The 19,585-nt window shown below is 39.9% G+C and overlaps 4 protein-coding genes across 4 annotated transcripts; 1 reads left to right on the top strand and 3 right to left on the bottom strand.

Annotated features, from left to right (window-relative positions):
* Positions 1-1,688: 1,688 nt before the first annotated feature.
* On the bottom strand, positions 1,689-5,500 carry LOC137734659 (two-component response regulator-like APRR5). The gene is made up of 8 exons (XM_068473915.1): positions 5,171-5,500; positions 4,308-4,469; positions 4,074-4,204; positions 3,838-3,978; positions 3,549-3,717; positions 3,110-3,452; positions 2,259-3,006; positions 1,689-2,137 (listed from the first exon to the last, which is right to left on the bottom strand). Exons 1-8 carry the CDS (start codon positions 5,379-5,381, stop codon positions 2,021-2,023), a joined length of 2,022 nt encoding a protein of 673 aa, XP_068330016.1. The 5' UTR covers positions 5,382-5,500; the 3' UTR covers positions 1,689-2,020.
* A 3,981-nt stretch (positions 5,501-9,481) lies between these two features.
* Positions 9,482-11,557, top strand: LOC137734845 (ribosome-binding factor PSRP1, chloroplastic). Its single transcript, XM_068474146.1, has 5 exons — positions 9,482-9,852; positions 10,496-10,639; positions 10,743-11,003; positions 11,098-11,206; positions 11,307-11,557. Exons 1-5 carry the CDS (start codon positions 9,610-9,612, stop codon positions 11,435-11,437), a joined length of 888 nt encoding a protein of 295 aa, XP_068330247.1. The 5' UTR covers positions 9,482-9,609; the 3' UTR covers positions 11,438-11,557.
* A 183-nt stretch (positions 11,558-11,740) lies between these two features.
* On the bottom strand, positions 11,741-13,582 carry LOC137734844 (transcription termination factor MTERF8, chloroplastic). Its single transcript, XM_068474145.1, has 2 exons — positions 13,163-13,582; positions 11,741-13,091 (listed from the first exon to the last, which is right to left on the bottom strand). The coding sequence occupies exons 1-2, from the start codon at positions 13,455-13,457 to the stop codon at positions 11,764-11,766; spliced, it is 1,623 nt and encodes a 540-aa protein (XP_068330246.1). The 5' UTR covers positions 13,458-13,582; the 3' UTR covers positions 11,741-11,763.
* Positions 13,583-13,740: 158 nt separating this feature from the next.
* On the bottom strand, positions 13,741-16,464 carry LOC137735415 (uncharacterized). Its single transcript, XM_068474837.1, has 2 exons — positions 15,478-16,464; positions 13,741-14,447 (listed from the first exon to the last, which is right to left on the bottom strand). The coding sequence occupies exons 1-2, from the start codon at positions 16,330-16,332 to the stop codon at positions 14,262-14,264; spliced, it is 1,041 nt and encodes a 346-aa protein (XP_068330938.1). The 5' UTR covers positions 16,333-16,464; the 3' UTR covers positions 13,741-14,261.
* Positions 16,465-19,585: the final 3,121 nt, after the last annotated feature.

Below are 19,585 nucleotides of genomic sequence, written 5' to 3'. Positions count from 1 at the left end.
CATATGACATACCTGCAAATTGGTGGTGGTAAAGACTGATGTTGTTGTTCATATGCATTTGTATCTTCCTATCCCAACATCTGCAAATATATCCCATGCATTGTTTCAACTAATTCACTGCACAATTTAAGCACGGCATGCATTACTTAGTGATGTTATATTTATTAGAGGTATTCATCAATTTATCCCCTGAACTTGTAAGGATTGGCCAATTTCCCCCCTCAACCTTAATTTTGGCCAATTTCCCCACTCAACTCTCATAATTAGTCAATTTGCACCCTACTGTTAATTTTTTAAATTTTCCATCTATTCTTCCGTTAAGTAGGTATCCGCATGACTACCTTTGAAGGGCGAAAAAAGTCAATTTGCACCATACTGTCATTTTTTTCAATTTGCACCCTACTGTCATTTTCCGTTAAATAGGTTTCCCTACCCATTACTAGAGGTAGACGAGGCTGAGGGAGGAGGCGACAGGGTGTGGGCAGCTGCAAACTGCAAAAGCAGCATATCAAATGGACTGGGCTGCAAACAGCGGAGGAGGGAGGCGTTGGCCTCAGTCACGGGCTCAGCTTGGAGAAAAGGAAGAAGAAGAGAAAGTTCGAAGAAAAGGAAGAAGATAGAAGGTGTAGGGAAAATGACTTTTTTGCCCTTTAAAGGTAGTCATGCGGATACCTATTTAACGGAAGAATGGATGGAAAATTAAAAAAATTAACAGTATGGTACAAATTGACTAATTATGAGAGTTGAGGGGGTGAATTGACCAAAATTAAAGTTGAGAGGGGAAATTGGCCAATCCTTACAAGTTCAGAGAGTAAATTGATGAATACTTCTATTTATTAATAAAGCCAAATTTAGTACTAGAAAGAGATGGATTGGAGCGTGCCTTCGAGTTGAGTTGCCTATAAACAAAGACTTGTTGACAAGTTGGGAAATTACCAACCACAATTAGTGGGGAAAGAAAGAAGGCAATGATCGATTTGTGGACACCGACGACGGCTTTGACAAGTCCTTTTGGTTGGTTTTGGACAGCATGCATGTAATTGTAGGCTGTATCCAAACGACGACGTATCTATCATATCAGTAGGCTGTTTTGGTGGTAGAAAATGATATTTATGAATTCAAGTTGCATAGTGGAGCACTCACTTTTTGTTCACCACGATCAGAATTTAAACTTACGAAAACAACTAATGCTTATTTGTTTATGGAAATGAGCACCTATAGAAAGTAGCCGACACCACGGGAATTAGCACTCAAACTGTGTCGCTGTTTGAAAACGCCACCGCCATTTAAGTTGTTGAAATTTTGGGAAAGAAAGTTGAGGTTCGACTCTAAAATTAATTGCCTATAAGTTTTTGCAAGATTTTACAACTTTTTCGAAGTGGAATTATTCTTCACATCCTTACACTTTTTTGTCAACAGTTCAAACCTTACACATGGATGAACATGCTTTGACGTTGTGAAAGAAGTTGAAGTTCAACCCAGAAATTAATCAGGAATAGGAGAGTGGGTCAACTCCTTGTAAGCGCTTACAAACTTTTTTTTAACTTTCCAATATGGATAATTATTTCCTCACACTCGGAAGGGGCACTCGATGTTAACAAAGGGGTAATAAACTCTGGTTAATATACAACTCATACCTTGTGGATTCCCTCAAATTATTTACTTGGTGATAATAACACAAGCATAAATGATCAAATGAAGTTTGTATACCAAATGAGATTTGAAATCTTGAATGAACAAACCTATGTGATAACAAACAAATATAGTTTGACTAAAACATCCCTAGGAACAAAAATATACAACCCCATTTTACAAAGGATACATTGGTCAAATGAGTTGATACAATATATAATAACAAGACGAACGTAGAAGTGATGTCAGAAGCTTCTTGAGGCCCGTACTACTCTGCTCATCTGTGTTTCTTGGCATAAAAAACTGAAACAATGGTGTAACAAAGCTATACTCTACTTATAGTGCCATCTTAACTTGAAGTGTACAAGAAACTCTTAAGTAATTAACCCTAAAATATATTGCCATCAGTTTCTGCAGGTGAAGGATCAGTACTCGCTTGACGGACAAACTGCCCTTTTATTCTGGGACGCTGCTCTGCGAGTTTTTTTCTGCTCTCGTAGCGAACCTGCAAAATGAACCATATCGTGTTAAAATGCGAGTTTCTTTGGGGACTAGGGTGGGAGAGGCAGGAAGTAGTAGTAAAAATGAGAGCAATGGTAGAAAGGTTGACAAAGATAATGAAGTACCTTCTTGTCATAGCATCTATCTTTGCGCTTCAAGCGGAACTTGTTTAGAGCTGCTTCTCTTTGGATGGATCGATAAGAATTTCCGTTTTGATTAAGGAAACTGTCTTCATTCTTGCTCTCTGGTGCAGCCCTAAACATAGCCACCTGATCAACATTGTTGCTTCCACAAGCACTTCCATACCCCATGCTACTAAGATGACCAGTATTGCCATTACATAAACTACTACTCGCACTCTGATCAGTTGCTGAGGACATATGCCCTCGATCCTCATCAAATCTTTGATCCTGATTCTGCATTGTTTGGTCCACGGTACCCTTGGTATTTTGATAAAGTGTGCCGTAAACTTGCTCAGTTTTATCTTTCTGAAGATTTGCTGGATAAAATGTATTCATTAGGAACGAGGGTTCCTGCTGGGCAGCTGAATTAGGCATTGGCGATGGACTTGATTGTGTACCAAACATTGGAGGTAGTACCGTACCGTACCCATTGCTTAGATTGTTAAACCTTATGCCTTTCACGGGAACTGGATGAGGAAATAATCTCTGCTCAGGGCATGACGTTCCAATTTCAGATTGGTAAGATTGACCAGTAGCCAGAGTGATAATACTCCTGGGAGTACTTAAAGTTGTAGGAGGAGTATCACAATCAGCATTGGTATTACATGCTTGCATCTCGCATGTAGCTTCATATGCCTTTTGCTGATCGCACAGTGATGTTTTCTGGGGCTGCATTGGCCTGTTGATGTATCTGCAAGACAGGTCGTTGATTGAATTAGAAAATAAATCTGGCAAAAGAGCAAAATTGATGTGCACAAGTCACAAAATTCCAAGCGTAGAAAATGGAAACTCACCTTGAAAAGGCGGAAGCATTAGAATGGCCAAGGGCGTGCCTTTTCTCATTGACTCGATTCTCAAAGCCACTGGAATCAGGTCTTCTCAAGGATAGATCCAACTGTGGAGCAGAATCAAACATGCTAGGTGTATGACTTGAAGAAGAATTTCTCTGGTTGCTACTTGGATATTTACTGAATGCTCCAATGAAGTCAGTGATATCTCTAGAAGAGTTGACAAGTAGATCGTTGTTGTCACAAGCTTCACTAGTCATATTATCATCCCTCCTCTGACTTTCTGCCTTGGCACCCTTGCCTGGTGAAACTGCTGTGTCACCGTTTTCATCGGCAGCCTCAGTTGTTCCTAATTGGATTGACACAATCATAAAATGTTAGCAGGCCTTCATACAAAACTAAACAGACAAGAAGCTACTAAATTGGAAAGGTATAGATGTTATACCTCTAGCTGCATTTTCACGCGTAAGCAATTTCTCACCAAATTTGGCGTGTGCTTCATCTTTCTGCATTCTCAAGTCACCAAGAGAAGTTTTTCCCTGTATTTGCAGTGAATATTCCTGCATATCCACAGGGGCACTCTCAGTTTCGAAGTCTGGCTTTGTACAAGAGCTCTGCAAGAGAATAAATCGTAGTCAGTCTACTGAAAACTTCATAAAAATCTACACCGTTTGAATTCATATACATGTTAGGAATGCTTTTGCTGTGCCATTTAGAAATTATGAAACCCAAACCTGAGAATCGGTCCCTTTTCCCATGTTTTCCTTAACACATGCCATATAGCCACTCGAATGATTGCTTGCAGCTTCGTTTTCAAAAGTGGCTTCGATCTTTTGTTGTCCAACGCTCTCATCAAGGGGGCCGTTTCGGGCTAACTGACAGACAATAAAATTTAGATTTAATCAGAAACAGTAAGACAAAATTTACAAGCTCAAACCAAATAACAGAACAGAAAGTTGAGCAGGCATACAGATTGTCTTCTCCAAACATGCTGCCACAAATTCGTCAGCTCATTCTTCCTAATAGGCTTGACTAGATAGTCAGAAACGCCTCTCGTCATGCATTTGTAAACCGTGCTAATTGAATCCTGAGAGGACATCACTGCAAGATCACAAAAGAAGAGCAAATTTGTTAAGCACCACCATTGTGGAAAATCAAATCAGTTACTAATCAAATCCACGTTTATTCGTTCTTCGTATCCTACTTATAACAGGAATGTTTTTGCAGATCTCATGCTCCATGATTAGCGTAAGCAAAGCAAATCCAGATATCGATGGCAGATCGACTTCCGTCAGTATGAGATCTATGTTATGAGGCCGTGCCTTCAGTATCTCCCAAGCCTTTAAGCCATCAGCTACAGCAGCAACTGCTCAAACAAAAACAGGAACCTTAATAAGAACAGCCTCAAAACATTCATGCTTAACTATACGCCTTGTCGTGAATAACAAACGAAAGCCAAAGCAAGTGACTCGAATCATTAATTCCTTTGTTCATTGAACTCAGAACAGATGGTATTAAAAACATAGCATTCTCTTCATGTAACGCCTTCGATACGGTTAATTTTACAAAATTTACAGTCTTTTTGAAACTTAACAATTTGGTACCACTGGAAGTTCATTAGATTCAATAGCAAACAATATATAGTTGATCTTACAGACTTTTACATCGATTTTAATTGGCCTATATTTATTTCCATTAAGATAAGCCAATATAAAAGCTTCAACTTCATGCTAATTCAACAATAATATTCAAATCTTCATCCCAAAATCTTTCACTCTTTTTCTTATCCAACAAGGTAAGAAAGTAAAAAAGAGAAAAGCAGCAAATCATCCAACTCACTGATCACAAAAACTCTAAACACCAACAAACCCACACCCAAAAATCGCCAAAATAAAACAAAAACAAAAACAAAAACCCAGTTCATCATTAATCAAAATCCGCCACAAAACCCATCAAAACCAAAACTTTAAGCAAATTAAACAAAAACCCAGATCATCATTCAGCAAAATCCCCTACAAAATCCATCAAACCCAAAACTTTAAGCAAATTAAAGCAAAACCCACTAACCTCTGTAGCTACATTTCCTGAGAAGCGCAGCTATAATATGCCTGGTGGAGTCATCAGCTTCCACCAGCAAGACCCGCATGTTCATCGTCGGCAGCAGCTTCTCCCACCGCATCGTCCCGACGGAAGAATCGCACTCGCCGCCGTCCTTCTCCGCCGCCTGTGCTCTCAACTTCGCTTCCACGTCCTCACTATTCATACCCACCCCGCCCATTTCTCTCTAAATTTCTCTTTGCACCCACAGGAGGAAACAGAGATTCGCAATGTTTCAGTGAAGCTGGAGATTTCGAAAATGTCTCAATTTCTTCTTCTCGTCCTTTTTCCCTCAACGTTCAGACCTTTTTGTCTGCACAAATATCTGAAACTTCAAGTCCCAAATCAATCGGACGGCGAATATGCCGATTCCCAATCAATCTAACGGTGAATATTTCCTCAGCCTACCAATGGGGTGGAAAATATCTGCACCCCTGTGTGCGGGTGGGACCCGGTCTGACACGTCATCAACCCAATCTTAGACGAGGGCCATAAATCATCGACAGGCGCCACGTCATTGGCTTCCGCATCGTGTGGTCCAAATTCAACCAACAGGATACTCCCCGGATTCATTAAACGAGAATCTTGGAAATCCGTAAATCGTATCTATTCATCGTATATTTATTTATCATATATCATATAATTAATTTTTGTTAAATATATTTTTATTTAATTTTAAATAAAAATATTTAAAATAATTTTTAACTACAAACGTACAAAATTAACGGATTCCCGGAATATCCGACGAGGATCCGGATTCCAAGTTTAAAAGAAATAAGTTTTCTTCTCCGGGAGATTTTTTGGGAGGGGACAGGTGGCAGGGAGCTGAGGCCTGGCGTGTTGGGATATTTGGAGATATTTTTTAGTGCTTGGAAAGCGATGGATCTAACGGGTAGAATCGGGCCACGTGGAGTGCAAGTGGGGGGACTCAGATTTGTGGCTTTGGGAAGTAGGTCTCGGACCAAATGGGCATCTTACTTTTTTAATTGCTTATGATTTTGGTACTCTCTATGTATGTACTCGCTTTCCTATTGGCGAAGGCAAACGTGTGGTTGTTAGCCCTTGATTGGGTTGGCTTCACTCGTTGTTAGCCTTTGATTGGTTTGGCCTCACCAATGACTTGATAATATAACATTATCTTAATCTAGTTACCTATATTAGACAAATTTTTCAGTGTATTAAAAACACGACCCGGTACAACAAGTAGAACAATACAATTAGTTAGAAATTTCAACTGAACGAATTGTATTATTACACTTAATATACTAAACTGTATTTCGACACACTAAAAAATTCATTGCTCCCTACGAAAAGCTCTTAAACCATCGCGTTATGTGATATTTTGTGTCCATGTGGAACAATTGTGTCCTAAGAAGATAAAAAATAAGTTCAACTAATATACAATCACTAGATCAGTAAAATGACGCGGAGCTGTAGTAGTTACATTAATTTTTTTTTATAAATACACATAATATTCAATATTAATCTACACTAAATTAGAGAAAGAAAAGTTTAAACTCATAACATTTGAGTACAAAAAAAAAAAAAAAACTCTAATTATCAGGGCAATTTATCACTTGAGACATTGAAAAAGTTATAAGAGAAATACTAAGAAGACTATATCAAAAGTGGGATATTCATAGACTCTCTGTAATCTCATAATTTAACGTCAATTTATGTATTAACATTGTAAAATATTATACCAAAAACATAAAATAACATAAATAACTTGGAGTTCATAAATAATCCCACTTTTTTAGTCTTTTGAGCATTTCTCAACTTCTAAATAGCAAACATACCCCACAAGGTCGGTAGACATGCAGTTAGTGCCTCAGAAGTTGGTGTAGAAATTTAGACCCGCATTAGTGGCTCTTAATCCTTCATCATAACGACTAATATTGTTTGTTTAGTGGATAGAGATAAAGATCAAAGAAAGTTTGATTCTTTTGTATGGGGCCATGCTAGATGGCACCTACTAATTGAATTCTCACATTCTCAAAAAAAATTGTGTGATTTTCGTTTTGACACATTGCATTTTATATCATTTCACTTTTGATGGAACGATTGTCGTATTTGCACAAAATGGTATTGTATAATTAATGGAGTAATTAGAATCATAAAATAATGGATTATGTTCTAAAGTCGCAATAAAAAATTATAGTAAAAAAGTCTACGTAGTCCACCAATCACACATTCCTTCTTTAAAAATAAAAAAAAACGATTAACTAGTGGTATCATCAGTGCAGTCCATCTTTTTTAAAACTGGAAAGACTCATAGATGCATTTCAGATTCTCTGGCCACACCAATCACATATTCTTTCACTATATATACCTTATGATTATCTAACAAAGACTTAATTCTATCAACTCTTGCGTTATGTGCTAGCAAAGAATTCTACGCGTGTTCTTTTGTAAACAAATATTCCAAAATCCTTGGCTCGATAGTTGCTTGTTGGCCCAACATGTTAAGAGTGTTTATGTATTCAATGTGTTCGTTGGTCCACTCGTTCGACTCTAAAATGACAAAAGCTCTTTCTTTTCGTTTAAACTTACACGTGAAGAAAAACTTGTATGTTGTGAAGACAAATCATCTTTTTCTTTTCTCACTCATGTAAGAAGTTGTTACATCTGGGTCCCACTTATTGTAATCATGTGCTTTAGAGATATCAGGCTTCCAAGCAAGCATTTGAGAACCCTCTTCTAAGTGTGTGAATCTCCTCAAGCAATAGAGAGTTGAAAATCTGAGCATGTATGACGACGAACAAAAAAACGGATAACAAAACTATGAATATTATTGAAAACAAAGAAACATTATAAGATTTGCCAATAAAGCTACATAACATGTAAAACTACATTGTAACAAGCTTATTCTCTCTAACAAAAATTATAGAGAACTAAACCTAAATCTAATAGGCGAAGAATCTAACACTTAAGGGCAAGGAATCACAATCATTGGCCCACAAGAAAACAAATAATAAAATATAATTTCCAACACCCCCTTATAAACTCATGTTCGTAAACAATATGAGTTTGCCAAGAAGAAAACTTATCCTAATTTCCGATGCCAATTTCAATACAAAATTCCACCAGTGCAAGTGCAATATTCCAATGTCAATGGCAGTTCTAATGCCAATGCCAACTCAAAATTCCAATTTCAAAACCAATACAAATGTAAAGTCAATGCCAATACCAACACCAATAACAATGCTAGTGCAAACTTCCCTAATGCCAGTAGCGGACTTTCAAACAAAAATGAAATTCAATTCACCAAGTACACAACGTCACTCTAGCAGTTACCAATCTAGACACTCGAGCAATCGTTGTAATGGGCAACAACAAACTCCATATATACAGTCCAAACAAAAGAAACCCTTGCGTGAGCCCTTGAAGTAACAAGTTGCCTAACAAACTCAAAATGAGGCCAACAACTACTTTTTCACTCCAACTTCTCACGGTCAATAACTTATTTTCCTTCTTCAGAACAAATTAATATTCGCGGTGCAACTTCAAAATTCAGAAAATGGCACGGTGTAAGTCAGATTAGAGGGTGCAAGTTAGGGGGTGAGGATGCTCAAAAGCGAATTCGTAGTTACCGAACCGAAACCACCCCTTGTAATGAGTCTTTTTTTCTTTTCTTCAAAAGTTGGTGGCTTTGTCACGTCAATATATAATTTCGGGAATCTGAAGAATTCATAGATGCATTTTAACCTCTCATAACCATCATCATGTGATTCACCATCATCAGAAAACGAACTCAAAATGTGTTGTGTAATAAACATATCCATAATTCGTTTTCAATTATTGGACCACCCCATGATAATTCCTCGTAAGGAGTCGTTGATCCATCTCCATAAACTCTTGACACTTGTTTCCTAGTTAAGCAAAACCAGACATCCTATTTGGCACGTCATTCTCATAGCGGATAAAAATCTAATTTCATGTGCCATATAAACACGTTGGACTGAAAGTATCTAGAGGCATGCCTATCCAAAACGGAAGAATTGGACAAAAGCAATTGGGCCCTAACCAAATTGGTAGGGCTTTGAGATCCAAACCACCCCCCATGAGGCCCATACTACGAATGAACACGTGCAAGTCAACGAGTGGGCCCAAACAAATGCAGAGCTGCATCCAACCTAAACCGTCCATCTAACTATGAGAACAAGATAAACGGCTGAGGTTTCTCTGTGGCTTGCACCGAACCACAGAGGATGAAGTGGATAACGTAAGAGATTGCCACGTGTGGCCGAAGTATATCCATTACTGTCACCTTGTCCGCTTGCTCGCTCTGTAAAACCCACAGCTGCTAAACCCCCTAATTTTCTCGCACTTTCCTTCCAATTTTCCATCGATCCAAACACTACTTATCGCTTTACCACAAACCCTAAGTTCTGCGTTAATCTAACCCAATGGCAACTCTGTTTACTTCTCCACAATCAATGGCAACACTCTCATCGCCGATTTTCCAAAAGCCCCAAATCTTCACATTATCGTCTAGCTCTTCCAATTTCTTGAATCCGTCGAAGAATCTGAAACCCATTGCGATTGCGATTCGACCCCGAAGGTGCCGCGGCAAGTCGCTCTCCGTGCAGATGTCCTGGGACGGCCCGCTTTCCTCGGTCAAGCTGATCATACAAGGAAAGAATTTGGAGGTACTCTTTTATCGGTTTTTGAGGTTTAAATTTGGTTACTTTTGGCATATTTTGAGGTTTGCAGTGATGTGTTTAATGAACTTTGTGTTTTTGGACAAAACATTGTAGAAATTACCATTAATTGGGAATCTAAATTGCATTTTGCATTGGCTTGTTATCCAAAATATATCTGAAATTCACATAACTCATCATTTTAGTCTATGTGCTTTAAAATCAATTGAAATGGTATTATCAATCGTCAATCATTTTAGTCCTTTTATTAGAAATCTCCGTTAAATTGGTGATATTTTTGTTAAATCAACCCCTCCTCGTATATTCAATTTAATAAAAAAAATTCTACATAATAATCAAAATGATTGACGGACAATCTCATGGACTACTTCTGTCAATTTTAAATCTTAAAGATCAAAGTGAGGAGTTATGGTAATCTCATAGACACTTTTGGTTTAAAAAAGACTTGATTTGTTTAATGTATTGTTATTTGCGGGAAGTGCATTATCTGTGGAAAATTGGAATTTTTGTTTTTGCTTTTAACAAGTGATAGTGGAGGAGGGAGATTCGAACACAGGACGTCGGCCGCAGAATTAGAAACTTTTTCATCAATGTGGAATTTGAATGAGAAATTTTCAATCTGTGAATTCAGTTATCGGAGGCAGTGAAGAAGCATGTGGAAGACAAGGTTGGCAAGGCAGTTCAAAAGCATAGTCACCTAGTGAGGGAAGCTGATGTTCGGTTGTCTGTTCGAGGTGGAGAGCTTGGAAAAGGCCCCAGGATTCGGAGATGTGAGGTATTGCCGTCTGATGAATTTCATGAACTGTTAGGTTATCTGCAATTGCAGCATACGGTTTGTTCCTGTGAAGCACATTTGTGTGTGTTTGTGTTTTGTTTAGGTGACTTTGTTCACGAAGAAGCATGGAGTGTTTCGTGCTGAGGAAGAAGCTGAGACACTTTACGCGAGCATAGATTTGGCATCTTCGATTATCCAGAGGAAGTTGAGGAAAGTCAAGGAGAAGGAATCGGATCACGGGCGGCACATGAAAGGCTTTAACAGATCGAAAGTTAGGGAGCCTGCAATGCAAGTAGTGGCGGAAGATGAAGAGGAAGAGGCAGAGGCAGTTCCCCAAGAGCAGGAAGAAGACTTCATTGACGAGGTTGTCACTTGGAACTTTCACTACGCATCTGCTGATTATCTATAGAAATGCCATTCTCTCCATCGTATTCTCATTGTTCGGTCATTTTTACTAGGTTGTTCGAACGAAATACTTTGACATGCCGCCTCTGACGGTTGCTGAAGCAGTTGATCAACTGGAAAATGTTGATCACGACTTCTATGCTTTCCGAAATGAAGAAACTGGTAAGAAACTACAAAACACCCCTACTGCCTTCATTTCCTCGAACATCAGTTTTCGATTTCTGTCATCCAGTAGTTGAAGTTTTCCTCTGTTCTTACTTAGGTGAGATTAATGTAATATACAAACGAGAAGAAGGAGGTTATGGACTTATTATACCGAAAGGAAATGGTAAAGCGGAGAAGTCACAGCACGTGGTGGTAGAGCGAGCTAGAGAACGCTCCTTGGCGGAATAAAGAGGCCTAGGTATCCAGTCTTGTACAGCGGTGTTTCTAAAAGTTTGAGGGGCGTAGTTTTTGTAACGTACGAATGAAAGCTTATGAGCAAATTAAAATCATAAACATCAATTCCTCAGCTGCCTCTGCCTTTCTTTTACTCGACTGACTGAACTGATTTGTTAACTGTCTCTGCATCTCTTTTCAGAGCCTCATGTTAATTCAGATTTAACAAAACATCAACGAGAAAAACGTAGAAAGTCGATATGCAAACTGCTCGAAAGGTATAGCTTTCATAACAAGGAAGCTGAGAAGATTTTACCATGAGTAAACAGCTCAAATTTGTATCATGACTCGTTTGTATTACAAACGTTTTCATTTAGATGATCCGACAAAACTTTCATTTCTTCGTTTAGATCAACATACGCTGTCTTCTTGGTCGAAAATCTCTCGGAAGAAACAGTTAAGAGCTTGTTCAGTGACATTCCTTCCCCCAAAACCTTCTTCCTCAGTTCATACCTGGCCTTGATTCTGTCATCAAGCTTGTAACCAAGGAATGCCGGAAAGTTCAGTAACTCTCCGACTTCACGACCCATCCCATTTATCAAGTACTCCATCTTCTTCTCCAAAGCAGCATGGCTGTATTGCAGTATCTGAGGATGTTTGGTGCTCATGACAACAATGTCTGAACACGAAAGCCCGTAACTGAAGAACAACCCGACCACCTTTTGCAGATTATCGCAGCTTGTTCTGGTGGCGGATCCCATTGCTGCCGCCAAGTCTTTTGTTCTATGTTTATACCCAATCTTCACTAAAAATGCAAGCTTAAATGCAATGTTGTCTTCAAAAGACAACCCTAGAAACAATGGAGCTTTGACCAAGAACTTGAAGATGTCATTCGAACTCAACCCGCACTGCTTGAGAAAATGAATTCTCGGACGCAATTTCCTCTCCCGACTGGCACTCACCACGTTGGGAAATACAAGCAGAAACCTGAAGATTTGATCGTCAGTTAGGCCGGCATTCGACCTCAACAGATCGACATGGCCTTTCGTGTGATCCACGGTATAGCTCAAGATTGCAGGGAGCTTACCCAACAGAGTCCCCGTGGCCTCATCATCTCCGCCACTGAGCTCCGCCAGGAACCCTACTCTCGGAACCAGCTGAGTCTCCAGATGAAAATTGAGAAGCGTCGGACGCATTACTATCAAATCAATGCCGCCAAAGCGGTCGAAGAATGCGATTGTTCTTTCGATTTCTTCAAGTGACTTGAGACACAATGCCTTGTACAGATTAACCTTGTTGATAACATCAAAAATCTTGTCAACTGGAACTCCGCGGTGAAGAAGCAATCTGACTTTCTGATCAAAACCCACCAAAAATCTTGCTTCTGTTGTTCTCAAAAGCCGCTTCAGCTGCAGCGGCTCGATCTTCCCTTCCAAATCGTCGAGAACAAATTGCAGAAACGGACCTATTTCCTCAGCTGTTAATAGACTTGGAGATTTTGTAATCAACTGAGAAAGCACAAGGCCGTCGATTCCAACAGAACGGAAGGAATGAACCCGAGCTTGCAGTGAATCCAAAGATGTCGACGCCACGGCTGGATTCTTGTCCAAAAGCACTCGGCTTTCATCCTCGCCGACCCCAATTTCTTGAAAGAACGAGAACAGCATTCCTGGCACAAGATATTACGATTAAAATCATGCAGGCAATGTGTTTGACAAAAGGTCTCTCAGAGTTGCTTACCTACTTCGGCGAGGACATTGGCGGGGGAGTTGATATAACGGCATTGGAGAAGAAACTGTTGATTTTGACGGAGACCCAGTTGGGTTAACGACGGTTGTCGTTCAAAATTCTGGGCTTTGGTGAACTTCAACGGAGAAAACCATTGACGGGCGCGGAAGATTGAAGGTGAAGGAGGCGAGAAATAAGCGGCGGCCGGCGGAGGAGGAGCTAGTGAGAATGAAAAGAGAGAATCGGAGGAAGAAGAAGAAGAAGAAGCGGGAAAAGGGTGAGTGAACAAAGCGTATACGGCGACCATTTTCCTGATAAAAAATGGTTTCTTCTCGGCGTTCGGAAAGATTGAGCCTTTGTTTACAGTCGGTTTGTGGCTGAGGTGAAGACGAAGTCCGGGCCTTACCTAAATGGACCTTTCATAAGGCCAGAAATCAATAGTATTATAGGCCCAATTATCTAAATTGAAAGGGAATTCTGTATGGCATTTCCATACACTTGTTTTCTCCCAATGCACCTGGAAATTTCTGGCCCTTCGATTGAATAAATTATACAAGAATGGTAACAAAACAAATACAGGGTGAGGGTCGTAGAAGGAGAAAAGGGGCGCGTGTAATCATATACCGTTTCGTATCAATACGATTGTAAGAATTGCAAGAAAAACAGAAAAATCCTTTTGGGGAAAATAGCTTCTCTTACGACATTTGTAAACACATACAAAAAGTTTCACTATTTCACAACATTTTGATTCCCAAGTCAGCATGATCGCCGGCACCGCCATCTCGGAGCCCTGTGCGTGACCCGAACCTCCTACACTCTTTCGGAGAGGGAGATGATACGGTCAACTAAATTTTTATACCGAAAGAAACGACGTTTGTGCCATCATGTTACGTTGTTGCATTGCCGGCAGCTAGCTCTCTCTGGTGCAAAACTCTTTTTCCGGTTTCTGGTTCAATCACGCTTTGTATTGTTTTTGGCTGTCCTTGAGAGTCTTTTTATGAAGCTTTCCTCCATTTTTATTGTCTGTAGGAAGGCCTTTTATTAATATAACAGAGGAACCGCCCTTTTTCAAATTTCGCGGTGATCGGTCCAAAGAAAACCTGCATGAAATTCAACAAGAGCACAATAAACACTTAGGTGCGTGCAGGCAGCAACACAGAATATCAAAATCAGATAGTACTTTCAAGTGCACTTGCCCTTTTCTTATATCTTTGGTTTTATTTTCCGGCAGGTGTTTGCCAAATTCTTCCCCTCTGTCATTCAGATTATCTAGGGTGTCATTCTGTGGCTTCTGTCCCTGAACAATGTAGCAAGGGCAACAAACTTACATTTCTTTGTTTCATAATATTATGCACAGCAACTCTATGACTATGGCATCAAATCACACGCCGTGATTCATACTTATTTACGTTAAGCAACAACTGCACACTAAATTCAGAATCGGAACATAAAATCTAATCAATTATTCAGCAAAACACTTGAAATCCAAAACCAGAAGGTGGAGCCGGCTAAATCCAAAGCATTTAAGGGTTGCGAAAACAGAAAGATTCAGAGGCCAAAGTCATGCATACTCTCTAGAAAACTCAGCAGCATTCTACCTTACACGGCCTTAAATCAGATAAACAAATTATTCACACAAATAGATCAGTTGAAGTGATATCCTTTCCCCTTCGATACTAATAGTTGTTATCAATACAATAACAAAGAGCACGGAGATTAACTGATTAGAACTCCTAATGAACAAAACCCGGAGAGGTTACTCAGGCACAATTCAAGCCTTAAAGTTTTCAATGTTAAACTTATCCAGTGTACCAAATTAATAGAAAAATGGCTAAACCAGGAAAACGGAACAACCATGGCTGAAAGTTTAACTAGAAGACTCATATAACTCTGTGAATTATGAACCAATACACATGCAATCACAGTATATGCAGACGAAGAGAAGGCAATGATCATACTAAATCCTAAAATCCAAACAGAAAAACACATGCAATCACAAGCTATAGGTACGAACTATCACACTCGTTAGAGAATAGAGATGACATCACATGTTGCATTTGGAAAGAACCAACGAAGATCTTGCCGCCAAGAGTGCATCATTTTTTGTAACAAAAACAGCATTAAGCAATCGAAAAATCGCAGCGAAAATGCTAGCGCCATCCACACAACCACTTCATTTCCATACCAAACAAATCAACACATGCAATAATTGTTAATCCGATATTCGCATTCGTAGATAAACAAAGATCACAAAAATTAAGCACAATCGAGAAGGAAATATGAAACCAAATTAGCAAATTAATCAAGACAGAATCTTTGTATCTTACTTGAATGGAGTTGAGAGCTATACATTCATCCACACCAGCTTCAACATCCAACGCGGAAACCGAAACCTTAGCTTTCTTCTTGTCAATGTCATCACCAAGGTGTTCCTCAACAACCACTTTCCTCTTATGTCTCCCAAAGCTCCTCCCTTTGACCTTCTTCTCCCTAACTTTCCACACATTCTTCCTCCTAAACACCAACTTCTCCGTCTTCCAAACCGCGCAGCTCGTATCAATCACCGTCACTTCGCTCCTCGAATACCCTTTCATCTCCCCCTTCTCTTCCTCTTCCTCTTCCTCCTCCCCCTCACATTGCCCACCACCCTCATTCCCTCCTAGTTCTTTCTTTTTCTTCTTCCCCACCAAGCTGTTGTTATCCGACGACACCTTGTCGAGGGCATTTTCGATATTTCCTTCACTTTCCGAGCTCTTCTCCTCCGCTGCATTCGCAGTGGCGGTGGCGTCGCCGTTAGAGTTGGTCGTGGAACCGACACAGACTCTGGGGTTTGCTTGCTTTCTAGGAATCTTTTTCCCGGAAAGTCTGGAACTTTCGTCGGCGCCGCCCATGAAAAATAGCTCCGATAGAACGTTGCTCATCATTCCGATGATTCCCCCTCCCTGGTCGTCTCCGTTCGGACACGAGGATTCGGAGCGATTCCCGACACGATCCGAATCCGGCCGAGTCGAATCCGTGGACGATGAGACGACATTGGGAGCAGGGAATTCAGAGAGAGAGTTTGCGTTTCGGGTAAGGAAGTGGTCGAGGTCGGAATTGTCGGCGGTCGGGAATCCCTTGTTGGACCGGAGCCGGTTCAGCCAGTTCGAACCGGACTTGGTGGCGGGCACCGAACAGAGCATTGCTGAGGTGGACGGATCTGATTGGCCAGGTGGATAGAGCTCGATGGGCTTCGACGCCGACAATTGCAGGCGGAGATGGAGAGAAATTAGGTTTTCTGAGTTCGAATTCGAAAGCTTGAAACTTGAAACGACCCTGAGAAGCTCCGCGGTCTGTTTCGTGTTACGTGGTGGTGGGTGAAGTTGCTTTTACTTTTTACTATCAAGCATGAAACACGTGGGTTTTGTAAGTACTATTTCGATATCTCATAGAAGTTTTAATTTTAGTCTCTCTAACATTACCTATTTTAATAAAACTGTCACTTGAATTGGTGAGTTTGAAATAAGAACACATATATTATATATTCTTGATTTGATCTCATTTTGTTAGATTTGTAGACACATGCTATTGTCCAAAATCATTCGACCTCTAAATCATGTGACAAGTAAATCTTTCGTCTAAACATATATATACATGAGCATCATACACAAGGAGTCAATGGAGAGAATGGGTGAGACCAAATTAGGGTGCTTTGTGTATGCAAAGGAACAACTATGTGTTCGGATCATCCGCACTTAAGAATTTCTCCTAAAATCAACCCTAACTGTTTTCTTTCCAAAGTACACATTGATCAAATAGATTATTAGACTCTATTCAGCAATACTCCCTCAAAGTTCAAGTAAGCCCAAAAAAAAGACCAATATATTTAGGATCTCTCATTCCAAAATTCAAAGATAAAAAAAGAAAAAGAAAGAAGGGCTTTCATCCTTTTCATCTCTCAAAAGTAACAAGAACATTACCGGTGGACCCAAAGCATAATGATTTGCGATCGAAGAGCAACTTATATGACACAGATTTACCGTCACGTGACACTTAATTTAAGAATATAATGTCATGTAAGGAAAAATTTACTGACACACCCCGACCCAAAATGTCTACTTGGACTCCGAATCGAGTTGTGCTGGCCGACGACACTTGAAGGATGACGAAGCCATAAAGTGTAGTGTAGTGGAAACCTAATTAAAAGAGTGTGCGGGTGAGCTGGATTGAACCCAATTCACACGTGATGGCAGAGCATAAGAACAATACAGTAATTAGGGTGAGGGTTATGCCACTGAAGATAACCATCTCCTGAGATTTGCCAAAATCCTCGTTTACATGTAAGCACAACTATTAAACCTAGAAGGGGAAAAAACAAAGTTGAGTGGGTCAGAAAATAGTAAAAACTTTTTCAAAAACATTATAACCTCTCGCCGTAAAATCAAGTATAGTTTCCAAAATATATACGTACTACATATAGTAAGAAAATATTTACCGTAGCCTGCAAAGTCTCAAGAAATCAATAAGGCACAACTATAATAATTAAGCACAAGGTGACCAATATCACATAACCTTGTAATATGTAAACATAACATAACAAATGTTTATCGACACATGCTGACACACGAGTCAGAGTTGGCTAATGCAACCTGTACGACAGGACTGGGTGTAATAAATGTGCTCTAGTACTACAATCATGTGAAGGTTGGCGCCGAAGTGCGGTCACATACGAGTCGAAATTGCCTAATGCAATTTGTATGACAAGACTGGCACCTAACTTAGATCCAAGGCCAGCGAACGGTGCGGATGTGAACATACACGTGAAAGACTAGCCCTGACCTTGGGCGGAGTACTAACTCCGAGATGCAGCACTGATGAGTAGATGACATAAATAAAATCATGCCACAAAGATTCGATGACTCTAATCAACGTAGTAATAATCACATATGTAAATATAAGATCATGGTATTTCGTGTATACCTGTGAACCTACAAGGCGCAGAATAATTCCCTAGGTTCAGTCACTTCACTAATTCATGTAATTTTAGTCTAACCAAGGCATACGTAGTAAATTCTTTTCAAAGTATAACTGGAAACTAGCAAGTACGCGTATGCTTATAAAAAGAAATGACCCACTCACAGTTACACAGTCGAAACGAAGCCTCTAAGCCTTGCTTGACCCCGTACATCCTCAGGATATGTTTCCCCTATATGTGAAATTACTAATTAACTTAGTTTAATAACACATAAATGGAAACTTAAATAAAACCTCCGTAGATTGCTCAAACATAGGGTTTGAATATACGAAGTTGATCTACTCGACGTCATGGACCTACATAAATTGACAGAAAGCCAATCGAAGGTCAAACTCGCCACCACGCACCGGTTACGGCACGGCCATACGTGCCACCACGCACAGGCGAGACTCTGACGTTCGTTAGGAATATTCCGTCAGTTTGACAAAATATTCCGTTAAATAATTAACAGAGTTTAACGGCATAACCTGACGTCGTTAGAATATTCCATCAACTTTGACGGAATATTCCATCGTCTTTTCCTCCTTGCTGGTCGCCATCATCCGCCTCCGTCTGAACTCGCCGGAATCTAGAAATTTTTGCTGGTTTCTGGGTAAAATTTCAAACCTTCATATCTTCTTCATTTCTTAACCATTTTCACAAAATTTATATGGAAATGAAGCTTATGAAGTGTAGAATCAGTTTATACCTTTTGGAAGTCCAAAAATGGATGGGAAAAGACCGAAATTGGCTCGATAATCTCAATTTAAACTCGACCCCTCGAAACTCGTCTGTTTCAACATCAATTCTTCCTTAAACCTTCACCAAAGATGACACACCCCGACCGAGATCAGGGCGTGCTGGCCGTCACACGAAGGTGACGTAGCCATGTGCGCGTGCGGAAGCTAATGAGAAGGTAATATAAAAGTACGAATAATTAAAAACCTAATAGCATACAAAGTACTAGTGTATGTGAGACACAATTCAGAGCAAGTCTACAACAGTCCAAAAGGAAAAGATACGACATATTTACACCCGAAGGTGACCCTACAATGGTGAGTGTCTGTCAGAAATGCCGGGACGCCCTCTGGGATAAACCACCGAACTTGCTAGACCACTAGAACCTGGAGGGGCGCAAAAACAAAAGCGTGAGTGGGCAAAAACAAAGTTCTTTGAAAACTCTTTAGCAAAACACATTCTAACCCCTCGCCGTAAAACCTGTATACTTCCCAGAAAATGAACATATATACGTATGTATAGGTATGCCAATCATGCTCCACAATATGCCATTCATGCTCACAATATGCCATTCATGCTCACAATATGCCATTCATGCTCACAATATGCCATTCATGCTCACAATATGCCATTCATGCCTGAGAATATGCCACAACAGAATCTCATAATTAAATATAAATGCTCAAGCATAACCACATCAATAA

This window comes from Pyrus communis, chromosome 5, assembly GCF_963583255.1.
Source record: "Pyrus communis chromosome 5, drPyrComm1.1, whole genome shotgun sequence".
NCBI lineage: Eukaryota > Viridiplantae > Streptophyta > Magnoliopsida > Rosales > Rosaceae > Pyrus > Pyrus communis.
The sequence above is the reverse complement of the archived record's forward strand: the minus strand, read 5'-3'. Positions and strand labels throughout refer to the sequence as shown.